This window comes from Ylistrum balloti, unplaced genomic scaffold (assembly GCF_031769215.1).
Source record: "Ylistrum balloti isolate Yb309-2 unplaced genomic scaffold, AGI_CSIRO_Ybal_v1 Utg370700, whole genome shotgun sequence".
Taxonomy (NCBI): Eukaryota; Metazoa; Mollusca; class Bivalvia; order Pectinida; family Pectinidae; genus Ylistrum; species Ylistrum balloti.
In genome coordinates, this window is record NW_026782420.1 from 205,531 (window position 1) to 229,858 (window position 24,328).

Sequence of the window (24,328 nt, forward strand, 5' to 3'; positions counted from 1 at the left end):
TTTTGATATCAGATTTCTTTATAAATCACTCAAAATATGTCACTTGCTTACTGAACTCATTCAAACATTAAATATATAAAAGGTACATAAACAGCGAAGCTATCTGTTACAATATTTAACACAGCACTTTTGTCTTGTAAGTCCAGCGTAGGGTAACTGCCATCAGTCGCATCAGGAAATTTCTCCAACAATATTACATCAAATTTGTTCACAAGCAGTTTCATTGACCCTATTCAGGTATGCTTAAAAATTCCAAGACATCCACATGTTCAAATATTGAAAATTTTTGTCCATGTGTGAGGATGAACAGGACAATATTGCAGTGTCTTATCCATAGCAGATCACAGATCATGGGGGTGAAAAAATGGTACCATTTCATGCTCCATACAAGTCCACAAAACTGAGACAATTGCCATCTTCACACCTCCTAATATCGTCTTTCATTCCGGGAAATTCTTCATAAATATTTTCCTAATTTCAAAGTGCTCACATCTGAAAAACACGAAAGTAGGAGCTATAAATTCTATTTTTAGTATCAATAAAAAGGGAACACCAAAGGATAACATCTAGCCTCACTCCAGTATAAGCCTCAGTCCTATCATTGATAATCATTAGAAATCATGATTATGATGTCGACTTAGGTTTTTTCATCACAGGCTTATTTCACGGACACACAGCTAGAAATGTTTCCTTTTGTTCAGTAACTCCAATACAATGCAAAAGATTAATTACCGACCATAATACTGATATTTGAAATAGATGATTTCATCATTCTTATGGAATGTATCCAAAAACCATTTCCAGCACCATCTTCTGACCATTCTCAAATTAACACAAACAAAATCTCTTAAGAAGATTTTTCATTCGAGTTTCATGTTCTAAGTATTTCTATCCATATGCATGCCTATATGAACTTTTTTGCATAACGTAACTGACAAATGTTTCTCAAAATTTCTAAAACATATCAAAATTGTACATCTGCAATGTCCAAATGCCAAATTCCTTGTTTTGCTATTTTTCATGTTTGAGGAAATAGGACCTTTCTAGTTCAAGCATTCACTTTAATCATTTTAATACCTATCAGGATCAATAGAGCTAAAATGCTTATTTACGGGGAAAACAATAATGAAGAGAACCATTTTACAAACTTATTGTACCACCCATATCAAAGAGACGCACAGACATACACTGTGTGACTATGGTTCAGGGTGGCTAGTTGATCTTGCACAGTGTCTGATCTGTGTAGGAGATATGTCAACTCCAACAGAAATTCGCTGTGCTGAATGAAGGTCTCCACTCATCCATGTACAACTTATTGTATTTAAGATGAAACTATCGTCTCCTGATTTTCTATACAAACAAACAAGATCAAAGAGCATTCAAATGCCCATGTTTTTTTAAGGGTTTTGAGCATTTCTATTTCATGTTATCTGACATGTATTTAACAACTGCCCGATGTGAAGATATACTTGCTAGGCTGCTTTTCTGTATTAACGGAACACTGTCCAATGTGAAACCATATATCAGTAATGATTACTGATGTGTTGAGGGACCACTGCCCCATAATTTGTTGCGGGACCACTGCCCTGTGTTAAGGCACCATTTTAAGTTAAGACTGCTGTTCTGCGTTGAGGGACCACTATGATCCGACTCTGACATGAAGTGAAATCATTGACCTACCATGCCAGGGTAACCTTGCATCTTTTCTCCTCCACGTACATCATCGATCTTCAGAATCATTTTTGTCAGCTGGACAGCTAACATTATCTGTGCCCTCTTTGATGATAATGTCTCTATCACATGCTGTTCTCTCATATCTGACAATACAAAACAATATTAAAAGTCATGAATTGAAATGATGAAGTGGATCTATTTGGTATTTGATACTTGTCCACTGATATCCCCATTTGTACATAATTTACAATGAAAATTGTCAAGCTAACTTGTTCATGTAATTTGGAAAAATGTATGCCTTTCAAATTTTCAATATGATTTAGCATAACAAGAGGCCCATGGGCCTTAACGGTCATCTGACAAAAAGCAAGCCAAACCTAGAAAGTGGGTTGAGGTCATTCATTTGAACAAACATGGTAGCCTCTCCTCCAAGCATCTTACAGGCCCAATATCAGCACTCATGGACTTTTGCTTGTTGAGAAGAAGTCGTTTGTATATTTTAACATATTTGACCCCTGTGACCTTGAAAGTGGGTTGAGGTCATTCATTTGAATAAACTTGGTAGCCTTTCCTCCCAGCATGCTACAGACCCAATATCGGCACTCATAGACTTTTGCTTATTGAGATGAAGTCCTTTGTATATTTTAACATATTTGACCCCTGTGACCTTGAAAGTGGGCCAAGGTCATTCATTTGAACAAACTTTGTAGGGCTCCATGCCAGCATGCTATGGGCCAAGTATTAGCCCCCTAGGCCTTCTAGTATTTGAGAAGAAGTTATTTAAAGATTTTGACATATTTGACCCCTGTGACCTTGAAAGTTGTTCAAGGTCATTCATTTAAACAAACTTGATAGCCCTTCATCCCAGCATGCCACAGGCACAATATCAGCAATCTGAGCCTTTTGGTTATTGAGAAGAAGTTGTTTAAAGATTTTAACATATTTGACCCCTGTGACCTTTAAAGTGGGTCAAGGTCATTCATTTGAACAAACTTGGTAGTCCTTCATCCCAGCATGTCACAGGCCCAATATCTACACTCTGAGCCTTTTGGTTAATGAGAAGAAGTTGTTTAAAGATTTTAACATATTTGACCCCTGTGACCTTTAAAGTGGGTCAAGGTCATTCATTTGAACAAACTTGGTAGAGCTCCATGCCAGTATCCTCTGTGCCAAGTATTAGCCCCCTAGACCTTCTAGTATTTGAGAAGAAGTCGTTTGAATGAAAAGTTTACGGACGGCGCACGGCGCACGGCGGACGGCGCACGGCGCACGGCGGACGACGACGGACGAAGCATGATGACTATAGGTCATCGGACCCTTCGGGTCCAGATGACCTAAAAATTCTCAGCTTAAAATTTTCAAAAAAGCTGTTCTCAAAATCAATCAGTATGTATAAATTCAACCAGAGATGTTCTAAAATCACTTGCCATTTGTTTCTTTAAATAAGCAATCAATTCCTAGTCGTGGATTTTTCTCTTTGAGTTGGCGTGATTTGATGTCTGCTAATGTATGAATGGGTGATGAACCGCTATTCTCTGCCAGTGCTAATGGAATACTTTCTAATGCCTCTGCAAATGATCTCATGGCATACTGTTCAAGAGTAGACACCTGACACAAAGAAAAAAACAATACACTTAAAACCACATTCATTGTTTGTATAAAATTTTTACGTATCATCCATATTTCAAAATTTCATATTTTTATTTCAAAATCTCATATCAATACAATCTGTAATCAAACTTACGATAATCAATAGATGCATACTTTAGTGACCAAGAATTTCCATGATGGAGAGTAGTGATCTTTAGAAAATAGGAAGTGTATTAATTTTTCTTCAATTAGTTTTACACAGGTCTTATTTGGAGAAAGATTAGTCTATATACCAAGGTAATTATCAGGTTCAAGCCTCAGTCCTATCATTTAGAATCATTCAATTTTCATGATTATGATGTCGACAAATGTTTTTCATCATTGGCTTGATCACTTCTGTATTCATTTCTAGATCATACTTGTAGTCTCGCCACGAGACTCCAGGTTTCGTTTAGGGCTACCACACATTCAGAATTAATAATTTGGTTAAAAGCAATAAGCAGGAAATGTAACCATGGATAGAGGTGATGTATTTAGAGTCCTTGGGTCATATTCATGTTTTACTGGAATAGCCCTAACCAAAGAGTGAAGATTTAATTCTATCATGATTAGCTTTGAAGTTTGTATACATCTAACATCCATATGTACAGCTCAAATAATCAGAGTCTCGAGCTTTCAAATGAAAATTCTTGCATTACTATCATTAAGAGCCAGTTCAAACATCAAACAAGACGCTGATAGGGTCTGTATTTGTTTTGTTCACTGGTTTGGCTTGCTGAAATTTAGGTGAACTAAAAATACATAATAATTTCACACTTTCAACATATAAAAAGCATCTTCACATTTATTGTACCACCCATATCAAAGAGACACACAAACATACACTGTGTGACCATGGTTCAGGGTGTCCTATTGATCTTGCACAGTGTCTGATCTGTGTAGGAGATATGTCAACTCCAACAGAAATTCGCTGTGCTGCAGTTTTCTGTTGCTTATATAAGACATTAATATTCAATATATAAAAGACTGAATCTATCCAGGTGTCCATGCTAATTCAACCTGTCAAATATATGCATTTAGAAATGAAATATCACTTTCAGAATTACTCAACTGTTATTGATACAATTCTTTAGAAGTTAAATCAATGCCTTGAAAGGACATATTTCCTATACCACCCATATTAACAACACACCCAGATGTGCACTGCAAATCTAGCAAGATGTCGAAACCATGTTGATGTACTAACAAAAATTTGCATATAAGCATTTTTTTCTAAATAACATTTAATTCAATTTGATTTTTATTTAACAAATATCTATTCATTTCGATGGATTAAAGGGATCCTAAAGGGATCTTGGTGTCCACTATTGTTTGATCTTTATTTGCTCTTTGAGTCTTTTCCCTCATTTCTCTTCTCTTGTGTTTTTGCTTATTTGGAGAAAGATTAGTCTATATACCAAGGTAATTATCAGGTTCAAGCCTCAGTCCTATCATTTAGAATCATTCAATTTTCATGATTATGATGTCGACAAATGTTTTTCATCATTGGCTTGATCACTTCTGTATTCATTTCTAGATCATACTAGTAGTCTCGCCGCGAGACTCCAGGTTTCGTTTAGGGCTACCACACATTCAGAATTAATAATTTGGTTAAAAGCAATAAGCAGGAAATGCAACCATGGATAGAGGTGATGTATTTAGAGTCCTTGGGTCATATTCATGTTTTACTGGAATAGCCCTAACCAAAGAGTGAAGATTTAATTCTATCATGATTAGCTCTGAAGTTTGTATACATCTAACATCCATATGTACAGCTCAAATAATCAGAGTCTCGAGCTTTCAAATGAAAATTCTTGCATTACTATCATTAAGAGCCAGTTCAAACATCAAACAAGATGCTGATAGGGTCTGTATTTGTTTTGTTCCCTGGTTTGACTTGCTGAAATTAAGTTCACCTAAAGGAAACATAGGGGCAACCCACTGTTGAACTATTTATACAAAATAGATTTTGTTTCACCCATGCATGTTTTACACCAAATTTGGACAATATCATGCAATTCATAAAAAAACAACACCTATTTAAAGACTGATAAAAAATACAATATATCATATGACAGATGTTCCACAGATGTTGCAGTATCCCTAAAATTCATTTGGCTCATTTGGCTGGTGAACTGAAAATACTAATTTCAAGATGTAAAAATTTGAGACAAATAAAGAACATTATGCAATACATTTAATTCACACTTTCAACATATAAAAAGCATCTTCACATTTACTGTACCACCCATATCAAAGAGACACACAGACATACACTGTGTGACCATGGTTCAGGGTGTCCTATTGATCTTGCACAGTGTCTGATCTGTGTAGGAGATATGTCAACTCCAACAGAAATTCACTGTGCTGAGGTTTTCTGTTGCTTATATAAGACATTATTTTGACTGACTACTGTGATGATTCCCCTACAACCACAACATCAACAGTGATGATTCCCCTACAACATTAACAGTGATGATTCCCCTACAACCACAACATCAACAGTGATGATTCCCCTACAACATTAACAGTGATGATTCCCCTACAACATTAACAGTGATGATTCCCCTACAACATTAACAGTGATGATTCCCCTACAACATTAACAGTGATGATTCCCCTACAACATTAACAGTGATGATTCAACCACAACATTAACAGTGATGATTCCCCTACAACATTAACAGTGATAATTCCCCTACAACATCAACAGTGATGATTCCCCTACAACATTAACAGTGATGATTCCCCTACAACATCAAGTGATGATTCTCCCACAACATTAATAGTGATAATTCCCCTACAACATTAACAGTGATGATTCCCCTACAACATCGACAGTGATGATTCTCCCACAACATTAATAGTGATAATTCCCCTACAACATTATTAGTGATGATTCCCCTACAACATTAACAGTGATGATTCCCCTACAACATCAACATTGATGATTCCCCCACAACATCAACAGTGATAATTCCCCTACAACATTAACAGTGATAATTCCCCTACAACATTAACAGTGATGATTCCCCCACAACATTAACAGTGATAATTCCCCTACAACATTAACAGTGATGATTCCCCCACAACATTAACAGTGATGATTTCCCTACAACATCAACATTAACAGTGATGATTCCCTTACAGCCACAACATTAACAGTGATGATTCCCCCACAACATTAACAGTGATGATTTCCCTACAACATCAACATTAACAGTGATGATTCCCCTACAAGAGTATCAGTGATGATTCCCCCACAACATTAATAGTGATAATTCCCCTACAACATCAACAGTGATGATTCTCCCACAACATTAATAGTGATAATTCCCCTACAACATTATTAGTGATGATTCCCCTACAAAATTAACAGTGATGATTCCCCCACAACATTAACAGTGATAATTCCCCTACAACATCAACAGTGATAATTCCCCTACAACGTTAACAGTGTTGATTCCCCCACAACATTAACAATGATGATTTCCCTACAACATCAACATTAACAGTGATGATTCCCCTACAAGAGTATCAGTGATGATTCCCCTACAACATTAACAGTGATGATTCAACCACAACATTAACAGTGATAATTCAACCACAACATTAACAGTGATGATTCCCCCACAACATTAACAGTGATGATTCCCCTACAACATTAACAGTGATGATTCCCCTACAACATTAACAGTGATGATTCCCCTACAACATTAACAGTGATGATTTCCCTACAACATAAACAGCAATGAATCCCTTATCAACCACTCCATAAAGTGACAAGGACGTGAAATGACCAATATTAGTGAAGACTAAATATTTGTGTCAGAAATCAGCTTTTCCACGTAGAACAAGCCTCAGTCCTATCATTAAGAATCAATGAAACTTCATTATTATGATGTCGACATAGGTTTCTCATCATTGGCTTGATCCTGCAATCTCTTTCAGCAGTGTCAAAATTAAACTATAAAAGCCAAGATTTTGACAGCTTCCCAGTTATCATTTAAAGCTGAGATACAAATAACTGGTAGGAGATTTTAGGCATGACTCTATTCATGTGTCCATGCTAAACCAACCGGTCAAATATATGCATTTACCAAACTAATTAGAAATGAAACATCACTTTCAGAAGTCAAAACAATGTTTTGAAAGGACATATTTGCTATACCACCCAATTAATGACACGCCCAGACATGCACCATGTAGATGTACTCCTAGCAAAAATTTACATTTTTTCTTATTAATATTTAATTCCATTTGATTTTTATTTAACAAATATCTATTCATCTGGATGGATTAAAAGGATCCCAGAGGAATCTTGGTGTCCACTATTGTTTGATCTTTATTTGTTCTTTGAATCTTTTCCCTCATTTCTCTTCTCTTCTGTTTTTGCTCTTAATGGTAAGAAATTTGAACATTCCTTAGCAGAAATAGTGACGATAATCTTTACCTGCCAAAGCTATTTTGTTTTTTCTGATCAGTTCCAAAGTCGAACAGGCACAAATAGAGACCAAAGGGAACATGCATATAACATTTAAGAGAGATCGAGTCAGTGCTCAAAAATTAGGGAATGCAACCTTCACTCTGCCGAAACACAGGATGGCTGCCTCTTGGCCATTTTGTTTTTTCTAATTATTTGCAAACTCAAACAGAAACAAGTAGGGATAGAGAGGAACCTGTACATAAAACTTTTAAAGTAAAAATCAAAGATGGCCATCTGTAGGCCATTTTGTTTTCTGATCTGACCAAAATCAATGGGCACAACTAGGGAACAAGGGGTACCCATATATGAAATTAAAGACAGATCCAGCCAGTACTTCTCAAGAAATAGTGACAATAAAAGCTGTTTAAGGACGGACCATGGACAGAAAGATTAACCACAGACGTGGCCAATTTGAATAGCCAATCATCTGATGATGGTGAACTAAAAGAAAACTATTGGAATTTGTAAAAAATTAGGTAATCATGTTTGAAGCTGATTTTATAAATTATGGTTTTGCATTTCGCATGTTGACTTGATGTCAATGACATCAAATATTTTGTCCCAATAAATAGAAAACTTCAGTGCAAGAGACAAAAAATCAGTTTAACTGTCAGGACTACATATCAACAAAATTTACAGTGCAGAAAGGTAGTGTATTGTCTTTTCAGGAAAAGATCTCAACTATTTACATATACTAAATATAACAAACCTTGTTGGCAGCTTCAGACACTGCAAGTGAACAGGAGATTTCAGGTGCTCCTCCTCCATACACAATCCTGTCATCTCTGACCAAATTACGGATAACACAAAGGGCATCATGGATACTTCGCTTACCCTCTTCAATAATCTGTCATCAGAAATGCATAATTTCAATACACATGTTCCTGGCCTAGGTCAGTTCATTCAGAAGTGACAAATTGAAGTTGTTTTCCAACAAACTTTTTAAAACTTAACTTTTACACCTGTTATTTTAAAGACTATTATTGCAATTATTTACTAATTCATTCTCCAAAATTGACAATGTGTAGAAGTTGGGATCTCCTATGAGAGGTATTACACCGACACTGCCCTTGTATGGATGTAAATCCTGTATTTGACATTAACTTTTTAAAAAACAATTAAAATACTGCTACTTTCATGACAGGACTTTCTTCAGCAGAAATGTACCATAAAAGCTGCCTACCATTTTGTTACCACCTCGGATGAAGATTGTGACTGCTTTAGAATTAGCACATTTTTCTATGACCAACATCTTGTCCTTTGTTGTACCGAAGTCTAGCTCTCGTACAATTCCAGCATGACCAAGTTTTTCTTTTGTGAGCTCCTCAAACCTTGGGACTATTCTGCCACCTGTTGCTATGGCAATCAGCTAAGAGAAAATAATATATTGGTGAGCAAAACTACTTAATAAATCTAGACCCATCAACTTAACATTTTACTCTAATAGAGCTATTAACCAGGCCTTGTTGACAGGCTGTTGAGCCAAAGAGAAATCAAACTTCTTTTTAGACTGATAAAGAGAGATATCGTTATTCTTGTAAATATTACTAGATATTTCTAATACTGTAAAATTCACTTTAAATCATGATACAATTCTCCACTGATTTTTATATGTTAAACAAACTTTGTTCAATCATAGATTTTTCAATGGTTTTTACCTCAATCTCTGGACCACCAACCCAGCGCACAGCGGGAAGTTTTCTCTGTAGCAGAAGATGGTTGGCTTCATCATCAAATCCCCACTGGCAGATTACAAGGTTAGCGCCTGCATCTTTTACCTGAACAATGTTCATTTAAAACATATCAACAATACTTGTACCATAAGACTTCTAAGGTCAACAAATACCATAACTCCTCATTGGCAATTCATATTTGACATTCTACAAAAGTTCTATCTTTAATTACATTGTCATTTATTTCTGGACAATTTCCATCTGTTCAATTTTTCAATTTCATAAAATTTGTACTGCATATCTGAAATCTATCACATATTTATAAAAGAGCCATAATAATTCAAAGACACAAACATTCTCTTCAAACATATTATTTCATAATGACCTGTTGAACCATGGTGTCGAACTTCTTAATTTCATACTCCCGGAGTTTGTGATAATCTTCAACTGACTTCACTTCCAGACCATGCTTTGTCTTTGGCTTAGGGGGCTCGAACGGACAGGTGAGAATTGCTATACTAGCATCTTTTACTTCCTGATAAACAATATATAAAATTCTTGAACTTGAAAATATCTGCTAAAAGTATGCATTTTATAGTTACCTACCAGTACAAGAGAATTACTTCACAGTAAGTATATCACAGATTGCTAAAATTAAGAATAAAAGTTTTGTTAACCTCAGCTTAAAATTCTGACCCATGAAACAGAAAATTATAAAAGTAAACTATATCCAAGAAATAATCATACTACAAACTATGATAGGAAAAGATCTCATAAATTTGATATCCAAAATTCCATACTTGGTTCATGCAAGTTCTTGTTATTTGCTATAATGAATGTGATTTCAACACGTTACAATGAAGATTGTCAGTAGTTATTTTAACAGTCAAACTCTATCAATACTCCTTCTAAATGGTGGTCTCGCATTGTTTGATGGGCACTTATCTATTTTTTTTTACCTGATAACAGCCATGGTCCTACGGAGTAAATCACACAAATTTCATTTCAAGAAGTATGTTTACCTTAGACAAGTGTTACTGAAAAAATCTTTTTCCTTGTTCAACCAAGTAAATTGCACTAGTGACACTATACAGCAGTATGTTCATCAATCAATCTACAATTTATTCTCATGAATCCTTTCCAACTTTATTGCAACAAACAATGGGTCCCACAACATAAAATTCAAGTATTTCCAGAAATTCTAGGAGTCCCATCAAAATTCAAGAGTACAGGATTTGGGACTCATTTGTAGACATATCACTGTACGTTTACCCTATCATACCTTGGGCATTTGTGGGTGGCTGAAGTCCTTGTCCACAATAACCCCTTTCACTAACATAGTGTCCTCCATCTTGCCACCAACTTTTCCTTCAACCTTGATTAGCTCAAAGTTGACATCCTTCTTATCAAAGTCAGCAACAGCCAAAATTGCATCCACAGCAATTTCTGCCATCTGCCTGTGACATCTGTTGACACTGAAATACATACATGGTTTCCTTAAAGGCCACATTCTGTCTTCAAATATTTGCCAATGAAAACTATGAAGAAATCTGGCTACTTTAAAAAAAGTGCTTTACAAACACTGTTACTCTTATATATTCCAACAAAATGTCTTTATATTATCTTCATCGTTCACATCAGAAGCACAAACTAATTATAGCAAAATTTATATTATATATATATTCATTTTAATATGACACAAACACCAAGAAGGAAGAAAATATTTCTGATGGGATATATGCATGATTTTAATCGGTCATGACATTAATTCCTATTGGTGAGAAATAAATGATCTATGGGCTGTCACTAAATATTTCACAAGTGTCTAAGATAATGTGTGAAAACATGTGAAGATGACTCTCCAGGTTTGTGTTGGTTATATCATAAATATGGCCCTTCTGTACACTTTTAAACAGAATTCCTGAACAAAACTATCATAAAAGGCTATAAGGACATCTTGAATTCCAAACTTTAGATTGCCCTACATGATTTTCCAATGATCTGACTTACATTTTTGATCCTAGAGTTGTCATGGCCAATTGAATAAGTGGTTCTTTATTTTTTGGGTCTGTCTTGAACTGTTCACTAATTGTGCCCAAATGCTCAAAGGCAACTTTAGCAGCCATTTCATAACCATCTGCAATACGGATTGGGTGGATTCCTCTGTCTAGCAGTTTCTCAGCATGTTCCAGTAAAGCTCCTGCAAGCACTGAAATGTACCAAGAAACATCTTTTAACAATCTGATACATGTAGTGATTTACTTAATTAATTAGTCAAAAAACAAATTAAAAGAAAAGTTTATTGTATTTTCCCAACTTATACCAAAACTGACTGCTGTAAAAATTTTACACTGAAAAATAAAAATTGTTTAAAACTTCTGACAAACATAAAAGGAACATACCAACAACTCCTGTGGTACCATCTCCGATCTCATCATCCTGGGACTGTGACAACTGCACCATGAGCTTAGCTATTTGGTGGTCAACATCCATCTGCTTTAAGATTGTAGCGCCATCATTCGTGATCGTGACATCGCCATCTGGACCAACCATCATTTTATCTAATCCCTTTGGTCCCAAGGAAGATTTCAGCACACCAGCAACAGTCTTGGCAGCAAGGATATGAGACTGCAAGAAAAAGTTAAGTTAAAACTAGATCAATATTTCAAACAATTTATATACACGAGGCAGAATTCTGCATCATAAGATATTTGTTATCTCCGGAACAATTTTTTTTTAATTTTTCATGAAAAAATAACTATCAATTTAAATAAGGTATTGCCATAAATATTTGTAACATCAATTTTAATCCATCAAATAATTAGCAGACGTAACCGGACACCAAAAACAAGATTTTTTGGGGGGAACTTATAAAGATGTGTTTTTCTATATTGCAATTGAATAAATAATATGTATAAGGATGTTTACAATAATATTAGAGAATTTTTTCTTTTGACTTTTATTCACCAGCTGCAATTATTGTGTCATGCATTACATCAAGTTCAGAATCTGATTCTATGTTACATCCCAGACAAATATTGTGAAAAATTAAGATACACCAGCAATTTTAATGTTAAATGTAATGTCAAGCAAAGTTGTTTTACAAGCTGGCCTATTGTATGCCAATTGCGATATAGGTTTGTTACTAAAATTGCCAAAATCGTTGAAACGACAACTTTTGCAATTCCTGACATGTATATATTTTTTCACTAAAAGATATTTACTGAAAGTTCTGGCTACTTAGAAACTTGATGTAACAGTCACCATTGTAATAACTTAACTATCGTAACATTGGCTATATATAGGCTGAAAGTGCTGAATCTATTTTTGGGTACTTTCCCACACGAATGTAAATTTCATTTTAGCAGTTTTATGCAGACTAAGTAAATGCCATCGAGTCTAAAATTTGAAAAGGTTTACTACATGCAAATATGTGGGTTTCCTCAACATGATAGTACACATATAGTATCTAGCAATAAGTGCAAAGTGTCGTATATCTTTCCTGCCAATACAGGAAAATCGTGTGATTTTTTCTTAATCTACTAGTTTTAAATATTAGTATTTTATAGATACAGTTTGATAAATATAAAGTCTACTGTATGGGTATTTCTTACTGCCGCATTGTATATATTACACATTACATCTTAAAACACGTTTATATCATCTACTGGCTCCAGCATTGTTTCTAAAAACATGCAATAATTCTGTATGTTATGTGCATCACAGGCACTCGAGGCCAGGATATTATTTTTTAAACATTGATTTTTGTTTTAGCACTCATGACTGACGTTATTTAAACGAAATATCAGCAGAATTCAAGTTTATGTGCCGGTTGACAAATCCGAGGTCCACGGTCATTAAAAATACACAAGGCAAGCAACTCCAGATTTTAAAAAATCGACCCCTCGCTTGGAAACTGGCTCAAAAAAAGTAGTTATGATAAGTTCCTTGTAAAACAATATGTATCCGTAGGTAGTGTGTATATTTACCTTTTATTTGGTGCATAACATTACAGGCAACGAGAAATTCACAATACGTACATGAGATTAACATCTCAATAATCGGAGATTTTATCGTCCATGTAATTATCTTTGACGGAAGTAACATGCCATTTCAAGGGCGGTCACTCCGACTTTTTGGGAGAGGAGTTCCGGATAGCACTATACCAGTGAACAGGTAAGAAAGGTTCCGATGTCATTTCGCGCGTAACTTCAAAATAGATATTTTTATTTCTACAAATACATTTGCGGGGATGGAAAAATAATGGCTGGGCAAAGAAAAGTCCACAGTTGCCAACTCGGATACAATATCATGGTAAGGGATTATACAGAATGCATCAACTTTCAATCAAGCTGGCGGTAATGAGAATTTTTTTTCAAAAAAAAAATAGAAAAAAATCATGCAGATAATGAAAAAAGGGCGCAATTTATGAAAAATATCGTGGGGGAAATATATTAACTTAGAAATTGGAAATTAAATGATTTTTTTTCTATTTTTTTTTTATTTTGAAGTTATTAATGACATCGGAACCTTTCTTACCTGTTCATATAGTGCTATCCGGAACTCCTCTCCCAAAAAGTCGGAGTGACCGCCCTTGAAATGGCATGTTACTTCCGTCAAAGATAATTACATGGACGATAAAATCTCCGATTATTGAGATGTTAATCTCATGTACGTATTGTGAATTTCTCGTTGCCTGTAATGTTATGCACCAAATAAAAGGTAAATATACACACTACCTACGGATACATATTGTTTTACAAGGAACTTATCATAACTACTTTTTTTGAGCCAGTTTCCAAGCGAGGGGTCGATTTTTTAAAATCTGGAGTTGCTTGCCTTGTGTATTTTTAATGACCGTGGACCTCGGATTTGTCAACCGGCACATAAACTTGAATTCTGCTGATATTTCGTTTAAATAACGTCAGTCATGAGTGCTAAAACAAAAATCAATGTTTAAAAAATAATATCCTGGCCTCGAGTGCCTGTGATGTGCATCTCATTCGAAGTGTTGTATGCCATAAGCGATCTTTGAATTACATGTGCGCTAAACACCTATAGGAAATTCTATTTGTTATCACAGAAATTGAATTTTAGCACGTCCAACCACGTTTGTTTATATGCCGAGGACTTGTCAAAACATGAAATGTTGAATATTGTCATTACTATTTAGGCATAACTTTCTTCAAGCGGAAGCTAATGCCATTTTCTACAATCATAATTTATCTACTCGGTTGATACGAAACTGTGTTCACTCATTCACTGTAAAAATGCATAAAGAAACTCCTACAAAATTCTCCAGAAGAATGTTCTGGAATTCAAGCAAGCCTCTGCAGATATGTATTCCAGAACCATCTACCGATTTCCAGATCTGCAACTTCTTCACTTAAAAACGCTTGGATATATGTATTGAAATTGATAATGCGAGTTCCAAAAAAAATACGACCCATACACACAATATATATAACACAATTTCAATAAATCTATAATTATGTGGAGAAACGTGATTGTCATGCTTCTATGTTTACCTTGTGGGCTTCAATACCCGTTAGTCTCGATTTTCTCTCTTGATCACGGATAATAATAAAAGGCCTGCCATACTCATCGAAGGCTAAGGATCCCGCCATTGCGCTAATATATTTTGAGGGATGAGTATCCCAAGACAACGCCGATTACGGTAGATTTACCAAGCAGCCCCTTCGCCGGTGATAACCCGAAAAATAAATATGTCGTCTAAAGTCTCATTTCGTGTGAGAATCAGCGAGATTTCGTTTTCGTATAATATACAAAAATAAGAATATCAATCGAGTGCAATTGCTTTCTTCAACAGCTATTGATAAAAAAGGTATTCACCAAAGTCTAACTAAACTTAGCCCAAATCGCTTATTTTGTTATCATAATACAATATATCATTTATTTTACTTTCTCTATTAAGCATCAGTTGTGCAATAAGATTTCCGATGCGTTCCGTATTATTTTGAGTTTAATTTATCAAAATATGTTAATCCAAACAGGATGTAAACAAAAGCGGCCTAGCAACTCAAGCTTAGCAGACAGCCGTAAGTGTACCGATGTGATTATAGTATTATTTCACTTGTTCATCAGAAAGTGAAACAAATACAATGGCATTCTTTGGACTAAGTCAATTGGGATATCAAAACACTATTAGAGAGGGTTCCGCACGGGCGAAAGCAGATCCACAAAGAGCTAAGACTCAACTTGGTTTCGTGGCGCTTCCTCCATTACAAGACAAAAATCCACCGCGCCGATCTATCGTTCCTATTAACCAAGTATCCGGATACGGCCCGGGACCCGTAGGATCGTATGTTGAGCACACAAGAATGAGAACGAAGCACGTCAGGAACCCTAAAGGTAGGTAATAACATATAGTGCATTAGATATGAAGCAACATTATTATGATACCTCTTGTTGCAATTTCTTCGTGAAACTAAATGTAGCCTTAGTTGTTTATTTCTCCACCAAAGCGTGCACCTGTATGACATGCACACGATTTACTATAATCGTGCGAGCCTAACGAATTGTCTCTGTAAGCGATTAAACGATTTGGCTGAAATTTTACCTACTGCTAATGAAACACCAATATGGAAACCTTACCATCACTATATAATTACCTGATATTCAAACTAAAACTGTATATTTTAAACATCTTACACAAATATCAGTTATAATACCTTGATGCTTTCAATAATGAAGTGTGAAATTTATAAATGAATTACTTATGATGATAATAATCCTCACAATGAAATTGAAAATTCACTGAAGATATCTTGAGCTTGATATTATTTCTTGGGGAAAATTTCAACAGTTATATTAACAAAGAACTTTGATATATATAGGCCTATGTCCGTGAGACAAAATTGTTAATAAAGAAAGTTACACAATTATGATCTGTATTTCTTATTCCTTCATTGTATGTATTATCAAAAATAATCTTTTTGTATGAATGTATAAGTATCACATTAGAAATAACATATTTAAATAGAAATTGAGGCAGAATTTACCATGCACCACTTAAGAAACTTAGGCCTCAGCCGAGATTAATGTGGGTCGAGCTAGCCATATACTATATTGTTATAGATTTACAACAAATACATTGCTTTGTACATTTTATGTTAGGTTTGTTGTGTTGTTATCATTGACATCATACATTAGAATATGAATTTGATATTACAGAGCCAATAGAACTGTATCGTATCCCACTGACCACTTCCTCACAATTGGGCTGGTGGAGAACAGACGAGCCCCTCAGAGAGCGTCAGCCTTGGACCTATGTCAAGAGGAATGTCTCAGTCAACAGTGAGATGACAAGGTCTGCAACAATTCATAGTGTAACACGAGTAGTATTAGCAAGACTGTCAATAGTCTGTTTTAGCTGTCTGAAAGACAGATGTTTAATGATAGAATCATAAATTTATTGTATTTATTGCATTGAAAATGTTGAAACTTAAAATGAGGCATTCCTGCTGTCATCAGCTTTAGTAGTATTTTCACTAATTGAATTAATGAAGCAAGCAACTATAGAAATATGACTTCAGTGATAGGTAAGAGCTATGTATTGATAATTTATTGGTAACAGTTTTGTTTTCCTCACCTTTTATACATATCTAAGACTGTTCATTCCTTTCCAGATTTGTAAATGAGATGAGCCTTACCAACAGAGAATTCACGCTGTTCTAAGAAAAATGACTTCTCCATCATGATATCTCCTGGAACAGTAATTTCAATAAAAGGACCTAGTGAAACCCCACAAAGTCCAGGGACCATTACAGTATTCACCATTTGTGTTATGGAGTGTGTGTGTGAAAGTCCAGAAATATCAATGGAAATTGTGTGTAAGGATAACTGAAGTAGAAAAGTATGGAAATTATTAAGTATTATTTTGTTGCATCTAAACGCCAACAATAAAATAGTTCAACAGAAGTTTGTAATGTAATGCTTTACCTCTTATACCTTTCTTATTCTGAATTTCCTGTGGCAAAAGTAAAGTATACTGCTCAACATTATCAGAACAAATTATTCTTAAATTAATCATTGTGATGGGGAGTAGAAAAGAAATTAATCCTGTTTCATTAAGTATAAAATTTAGATTTTTTAAACACATGTACTGACATTCAGATTCTTCATAATTATTTATTATAATTTGACCTGTATATATCCATAGATAACAATATGCACTTTTGATTTATGATACATTATGTAAATGGTATCATTGTAGAATTTGGATTGTTTGTTTTTGTTGTGTCTTTTTTCACATGCAAAAGGGTCAATGCAGCTGTGTATATGATTAAATCTATATTATTAACACAATCCGATAGAACTAAAACTTAAACTTTGATATTTTTTGGAGATACATGTTTGGAGAAGAGAGATATGTTTTGATGTAAGCTGTAGGTGTCATGGAGCATTAAAGCAACATGATTCAGGACTTTAGTAGATCTATAGAAAGAATTAGATGCATTTTTTATGAAGTTTAAAGTTGAACTAACAGTTGGCTAGTCTTTACTTTTTTGTTTTTGCTCAAAATATATTGTTTTTATCTTAAAAATTCTGTCGTTCTTGTACATCATTACACATTTGAAGGTCTTCTTTTTGTTCATATTTAAAGTCATTTCATCTGATACCATTATATATTTAGTTTATTTTTCATATACAGAGATAATTATGTCTACATTTATATAGATATATCACAATATACCTTTATTTCTATAAATCCTGTACACAACATATATTTTTACAAAAAGAATTCTCAAAAATTACTTGTGATTTTGTAAAAGATTTCTACCAATTTGTATGTTTGATAGCATAATCATTTAGATGCAATATCAAAGACTTATTGCAATAAAAAATTATTACGTTTTTGTTAATGAATCTGATGATGTATGAAATTACCTAAACTGGATTTATTGTGAAAATAACTTTTCAATGAACAATTTAAAAAATATAGAATTTAATAGTGTAAAAAGAAGTGTGATACTCTTCACAAATATTACACAATAAGATATTAAGGCTATAACACCGTTTTGGTCTAGCATAAGGAAAGCTATATTACAATATTTCTACTGTAAACAAAAAATTCAACTGTGTTATGTTTTTATCTTATACCATTTCAGTAGACGTTAGCTGTCTGTTGTTAAATATGTTATATCTCTCTCACTGATTGCAGTTTCAGTTACAGTTTGCATATGAAAGTATTCACCTATCAAATCAAAATATATATACCAAAGCAAATGTACTGTTTTTAGTGGTTTTATTTATTGTTATATTCAATAAACCATTTGTATCTGAAACCTTGATAGGTATATCAAATTGTTGTAATGTACAGCAGTTTGTCCATTTTGGTTTCTCTAGTGGCTATAAGCTCCAATGCATTTCTGCAGGGATCACATCAATTGTCTTGTACTTGTATGTCCATGCTCTGGAATACTGCTTAACAACACAGAGCAGTTGAGCATCGAGAGACTTTATCATTTTCAAATAAGTTTGTCATTTTAGATTAAAATTATTATTATGAATACATTTGAAACAAGGAAAAAGTATTGGATCCCAACCAACTCGTTGTTTTGCAATATTTCTTATAAACAAGGCTTTTGATATTTGATGTCTATGAAATGACAGCAACATTGAACATAACAAAATTATACCTTCTTGGCAGGTGGCATTGTAAGGGAATGACTTCAACCTATTCTGACTGAAAGACCTTAAACTTGGTCTAAATTTTGTATAATAGTGATGTATTGATACTCGGTAGGCGCAAGACATTTGGGTCGTTGATAAAACTAGCATGTAATGTGTGTATCATAAGATTTTGGTATTTTAAATGAAGTGACAGACCAAACCTTTAAAAAATACAAAAAGGAGTTTTCGTGGAGTTATGTACTGTTCTTCTATATCAAAATAAAAATTGCTTTATGGATAAAGACGCAAGAGCGCTGATAAGGATTTAAAAAAATAGTAATGTGACCTTGACCTAACAACCCTGAAACTCCAATCCTCAAAGATGTTATGGTACTTTATCAGTGTGTGAGGTTTGTTCAAGATCTCGCAAAGAATAAAACCGCTAGAGCCATGACAAGGATTGGAAAAAAACATTTGTTACCTTACAGCCCTAAAACTTAATTAGAAATTGTCTCCTTTATTATGCTCTTTTGTACATGTTTTAGAAGTTTGATCCAATTTCCTCAAAGTCAGACTTCTTATATGCTTTAATATATCAATGTTGATTTGGCTGTTTACACACAGTTTTCACATCAGTATATCAAAGTTGGTTTCTTTGTCACTACCTAGTTCTCACTTCCAAAATATGTCATTATTGATTTCATTTAGACTGGATGAAGCAGAAGATGCTGACCATTCAGTAACACCTGGTCTTAATTTTCTTGCATGTCTTTGTGAATAATCGTTTGTTATGTATTGGCATTTTTTTTTTTTTTATCAATTTTGAGATAGAATTGCAAATGTATCCAATTTTGTATCTCAAAATCATAGGAATTATAACATAGGAGCCGGCACACCAAGCTGGTTATTCTTTTTATATTCTATGTATTGCCCTGTACTGATGGTGCTGGAAATAGTTCAATTTTCAGCTTGCAAGAAGGTAGGCCTACATGATGCCATTGATTTTGCATCAATATATTTGGTAGTAACTGGTCATGTAGTATAAATAGAGAGGAAATGGATTCCTGAAAATTTTTCAGAGTCTTTCTCATTAGGTGAATTTGTATAAAATCACAACTTATCAAAGTGAAAATGAAATGCATAAATTATGAAAAGGAAGACAACTGTATGAATCAAACAAAATCAACAATGACAGAACAATTTTACTTCTTAAAACAATTTATTATAACAATTAAATGAGAGAAGAATAAATAAATTTGATCATTTCTAATTGATAAAATATAATCAGGCTAACGATATTGTATGATCCCCAGCATGGTATAAAAAATATTGCTGCAGTTTTTTTTTCACGACAGAAAGCCTGGGTTCATTTTGGATTGGACAGAGGGTTGATTTTAAAACCTTTTTTAACTTATCTTATGCATGTGTAGAACTAGGATGATCTTTCGAAAGTAAAACAAGGTTATATTGGTTGTCCAGGACCTAGCAGATGGAATTTCATCAAATGTATGTATGAAACGAAGCTAAAACTAATATAGGACTAATGACACAACCATGGTTTAAGACATTCCTTAATTACATCGATTGTTGATATAATGAGTGTATTCTAATCAAATACTACAGGAACAAGTACAGTTAGAGGTAAAGTAGTATGGAAACATCACTCTGTTGTACGAAATACTTCATAACAGTCTATGACAGAAATCTAACTCAGAAAAGTTTAGTATTCTGTCAAAGATCTATGAAAATGTAAATACATACATTGAAACAGAACGTTTGCCTCTAGTTTGTTGAATATTGCACCGGGATGGTTATCTACTGATAGGTTCAAATGTTTATTTTTTCATTAATCGACCAACGTTTTGTCATCAGTAATCATTATTATCATTATTGTTACAGTTTTAACGTCCCATAAACACATAAAAGGTCAACAGGGCCATCAACCGGTGAAACACACAATGATTCAGTAATTATAGTACCTATCAGTCTTAGGTGCATACACAAAACCAAACACACCAGGACATGTTCTCATTATCACAGTATTGTCGTGTTCGTGATTACAAAAAGTTGCGCAAACAAGCAGAATTGTTATCACAGTTGATATGATAAATATATATATATAAAAAACATCATACCACACCACATTTCGGAGAAAATCAATTGACATGTCAGAGTTGTCCATGCCTCGGTTGAGATTGAAGTCAATGACCATCTCAGAAAGAAAAGTTTTGTACATGATATGTCCGACTTACAGGTCAATATTTTTTATCGAGAATTTGATGTTGTCTACTTTCTAGTAATATTTCTACAATCTGCTACGTTCCACATCTGTCCAGTCACCATTTACATAACACATCTACTCTCTTGCTACGTGACCTCGTTTCTACAGAATACTTTGAAGGTTAACGCCGTCGGTCAGTTAACACATGGGTCTGGCACGGCCACAGAAGGAAGGGGTTTTTTGAAACCATCTTTTCCTTCTAAGAAAAATGTCTCTACTACTCCTTTCCCCTGGAATTGAGAAGTATATGCACGTGTATGAAACTGTTACAGTATAAACGTTTTAGTTATCTACAAACTGAAAAAAAAACATGTTTGTCAATACTTGTTATTTGGTAAGCTGCCATCGATATACGGGCGGCTATCTATACTTTTGTAACTAACCAAATGATATTTTCGTTTCATTAAGGAACTTTCTGTTATCATGAAAATGTAGTAATCGGGGTAGATATTTTTTTCATTAAGCTTCATCGGCACCATAAGATTTAGAATTGAAGAATACCTTACACGTCACAATCCGTTTACCATGCCTGATAAAACTATGACAAATGATAAAAATGAAATGTGTCTCTTTAACCGTGAAAAACTACATCGGTGGCCATATTGCCGTCTATAACGTCGCCACGTGACGTCAATTATCCAATGGAAATCGTAGACTATGAAATACATAAATGTAATGGTGCAATATTGAGCCAACATAATAGAATTCATAGTTTATAATCCTGGGTGAAATAAATAAAAAAAAAATACCATTCAGGGTTTATATATTATATAATGAACGATTGTCAAAAATTGGTTGAAATGGAGACTTTAGCGTAAGCTGGAAAATTCCACAAAGTTTGAAGGAAAGATCATTACCTTCATTGCAACGGGCCCTCTTAGCTGTAGATGGAATCCCCCAAGGTGCTCCAGGATTTGATTCGTTTCTGGGCTTACATGGATCTTCAAAGCTGAAAAATGTAAACATTCAGTCTTTGAAGTCAAATACCGTTATGCTACTACTTCTAAGACTGTTTCAGAATTAAGATAGAACATTCATTTCACTATTCCCAACATGTAAAACAAGACATGCGGGAAATCGGGTCTTTAAACTGGTCCTAAATGTGTGCTAGAGAATGGTTTTTGGTATGTTGTATATCGTTTCGTATTTCAACACTTCTAAATAAGATTTGATAACAATGCGTTTGGCTGGTGTTTCGTTTCATATCACGATGCGTGTAGATATATAAAAATCCATATACAGATGTGTACCTCATGGCAATAAAAAAGCCACTATTTACAATACGGCTTCACACAATTTTTTCTACATGTTTCTTATCAACCAACATAACTTATGACTCACAGATAACTGCAGTAACAGAGCTTCTACCAATCCATATACAAGTGAACTTGTCATCGATTTCCATCTGTACATTCCTATGTATTGAACTTTTCTTGCGTGGTTTTACCATTTTTTTTTTAAAACTTTGACTTGTACTAATGAGATTTCATTAGCTAAATCACGCATGCCTGGTGAAGTTATATATGAAGTAACTCGTGTAAACACTAGATAAATGATGGTCTTGGGGATTATGCATCCACGGATGGCGTTACTTCATTATATATATTTTTTATTCTATTTTTATGATTGCTTTTTTTTTTGAATAACGTACATGAAAGTGTACTTTTTCTATTGAATACATTGCAGTTTAATAGCATGTAGATGCTAGTCGGTATGTTACGTGTCCGATGATGGAAATGATCTACTATCAGGTATTGCTTCATTTAAAGTTGCTAGGCATGTACTGCAATTTCTAAAAGTCTCTAAATTAGCGATTTCTATAACGTCCAATTTGTCAGAAATATATGAAAAGAGTAATGAAGATGATGACTGTGTCCAATGGTTGAGAATGCCATTACAGTCTTGAGAATCGGTCATCAATAAATACTACCAACATGGATATCCCTCCATCAAGCTATCCGATAAGTCTAATTATTCCCATCTCTAAATGTCGATATTTCTGCTTTTCCAACCTATGGTGTTTACATTCGCAGTCGATATTCAACAGCATGTGCCCAATATCACAATTTTCGTGCAAACAAAAGATGTCGACAACTGACAAATATACTCAAAAAACCTGGTGTTGACAGATTTCGATAAAGATTATGGGCTCTAGCGTTGTCAAGGTGATATCATTAGGAAGCATTCTATTTCCTTATGCGATATAAAAACAAAAAACAAAACTGCTGAACGTTAGGCAGGAAATAGTTCCTCTCTCTAGGTCAGATGACATACTTCTTCGCAAGGGGCGAACGCGCAACTCAAGGCCAAAAGTGAGGCAGTGTCAAGAGATAAATGAGGAACAAAAGAGAAAGCATAGAAAATTGCAGATTCCAAATTTAGTCGCCATGGAATAAGTAAGTTAGTTGTTTAGGTCTTTATTATCATATGTTGATGGAAAGGGAAATTCTTCACCTTGTAACACACACTATATTATAACCAACCTATTCCGGTGGATTCCATCCTGGAGGCATAGTTTACCGTGTCACCAAACAAACAGTATCTTGGCATTTTTAGTCCCACCACTCCTGCCGCCACAGGACCTAAATGAGACGGACAAATCAATAAGACAATGCAGATATAGTACGACCGATCAGAGAAAGAGAAATCAATTTTACTCATCTGTCACGTGATCTATTATAGACAAAATAAAATAAAGATTGCTTGATGCCTAACGGTGTGTAAACAAAACCGAAGTATTCACAAAGACCAGTAACAATCAATTACTTAAGTAATATAGCTTTTCTAAAACGACCTCATGTAATGGAACTGAACACAGCCAAATATTACGGTGATATTACAGCAGACAGACAACCCAGAATAATTTAATTTTGGACACCATCGTTAACCAAAGAAATTGTTTTCCTTTATTAATATAAATATCGAAAACAAAATAAACATTTTTACTGC

General features: G+C 34.3%; 3 protein-coding genes across 3 annotated transcripts in view; 1 reads left to right on the forward strand and 2 right to left on the reverse strand.

The window, feature by feature from the left end:
• Positions 1-15,176, reverse strand: LOC132557574 (T-complex protein 1 subunit epsilon-like). The gene is made up of 11 exons (XM_060222073.1): positions 14,991-15,176; positions 11,865-12,090; positions 11,473-11,671; positions 10,745-10,937; positions 9,848-9,997; positions 9,448-9,567; positions 8,973-9,158; positions 8,499-8,636; positions 3,102-3,282; positions 1,681-1,817; positions 1-492 (listed from the first exon to the last, which is right to left on the reverse strand). The coding sequence occupies exons 1-11, from the start codon at positions 15,087-15,089 to the stop codon at positions 487-489; spliced, it is 1,635 nt and encodes a 544-aa protein (XP_060078056.1). The 5' UTR covers positions 15,090-15,176; the 3' UTR covers positions 1-486.
• A 364-nt stretch (positions 15,177-15,540) lies between these two features.
• Positions 15,541-17,649, forward strand: LOC132557616 (sperm microtubule inner protein 11-like). Its single transcript, XM_060222124.1, has 3 exons — positions 15,541-15,834; positions 16,657-16,792; positions 17,112-17,649. The coding sequence occupies exons 1-3, from the start codon at positions 15,585-15,587 to the stop codon at positions 17,158-17,160; spliced, it is 435 nt and encodes a 144-aa protein (XP_060078107.1). The 5' UTR covers positions 15,541-15,584; the 3' UTR covers positions 17,161-17,649.
• A 3,864-nt stretch (positions 17,650-21,513) lies between these two features.
• The window catches only part of LOC132557597 (atrial natriuretic peptide receptor 1-like), a 33,870-nt gene continuing 31,055 nt past the window's right edge, over positions 21,514-24,328 (reverse strand). Inside the window, exons 20-22 of the mRNA XM_060222106.1 lie at positions 23,863-23,961; positions 22,237-22,328; positions 21,514-21,609 (exon numbers count right to left, since the gene is read on the reverse strand). Of these exons, the coding sequence (XP_060078089.1) occupies positions 21,514-21,609; positions 22,237-22,328; positions 23,863-23,961 (287 nt within the window). The remainder of the gene's footprint in view (positions 21,610-22,236; positions 22,329-23,862; positions 23,962-24,328) is intronic.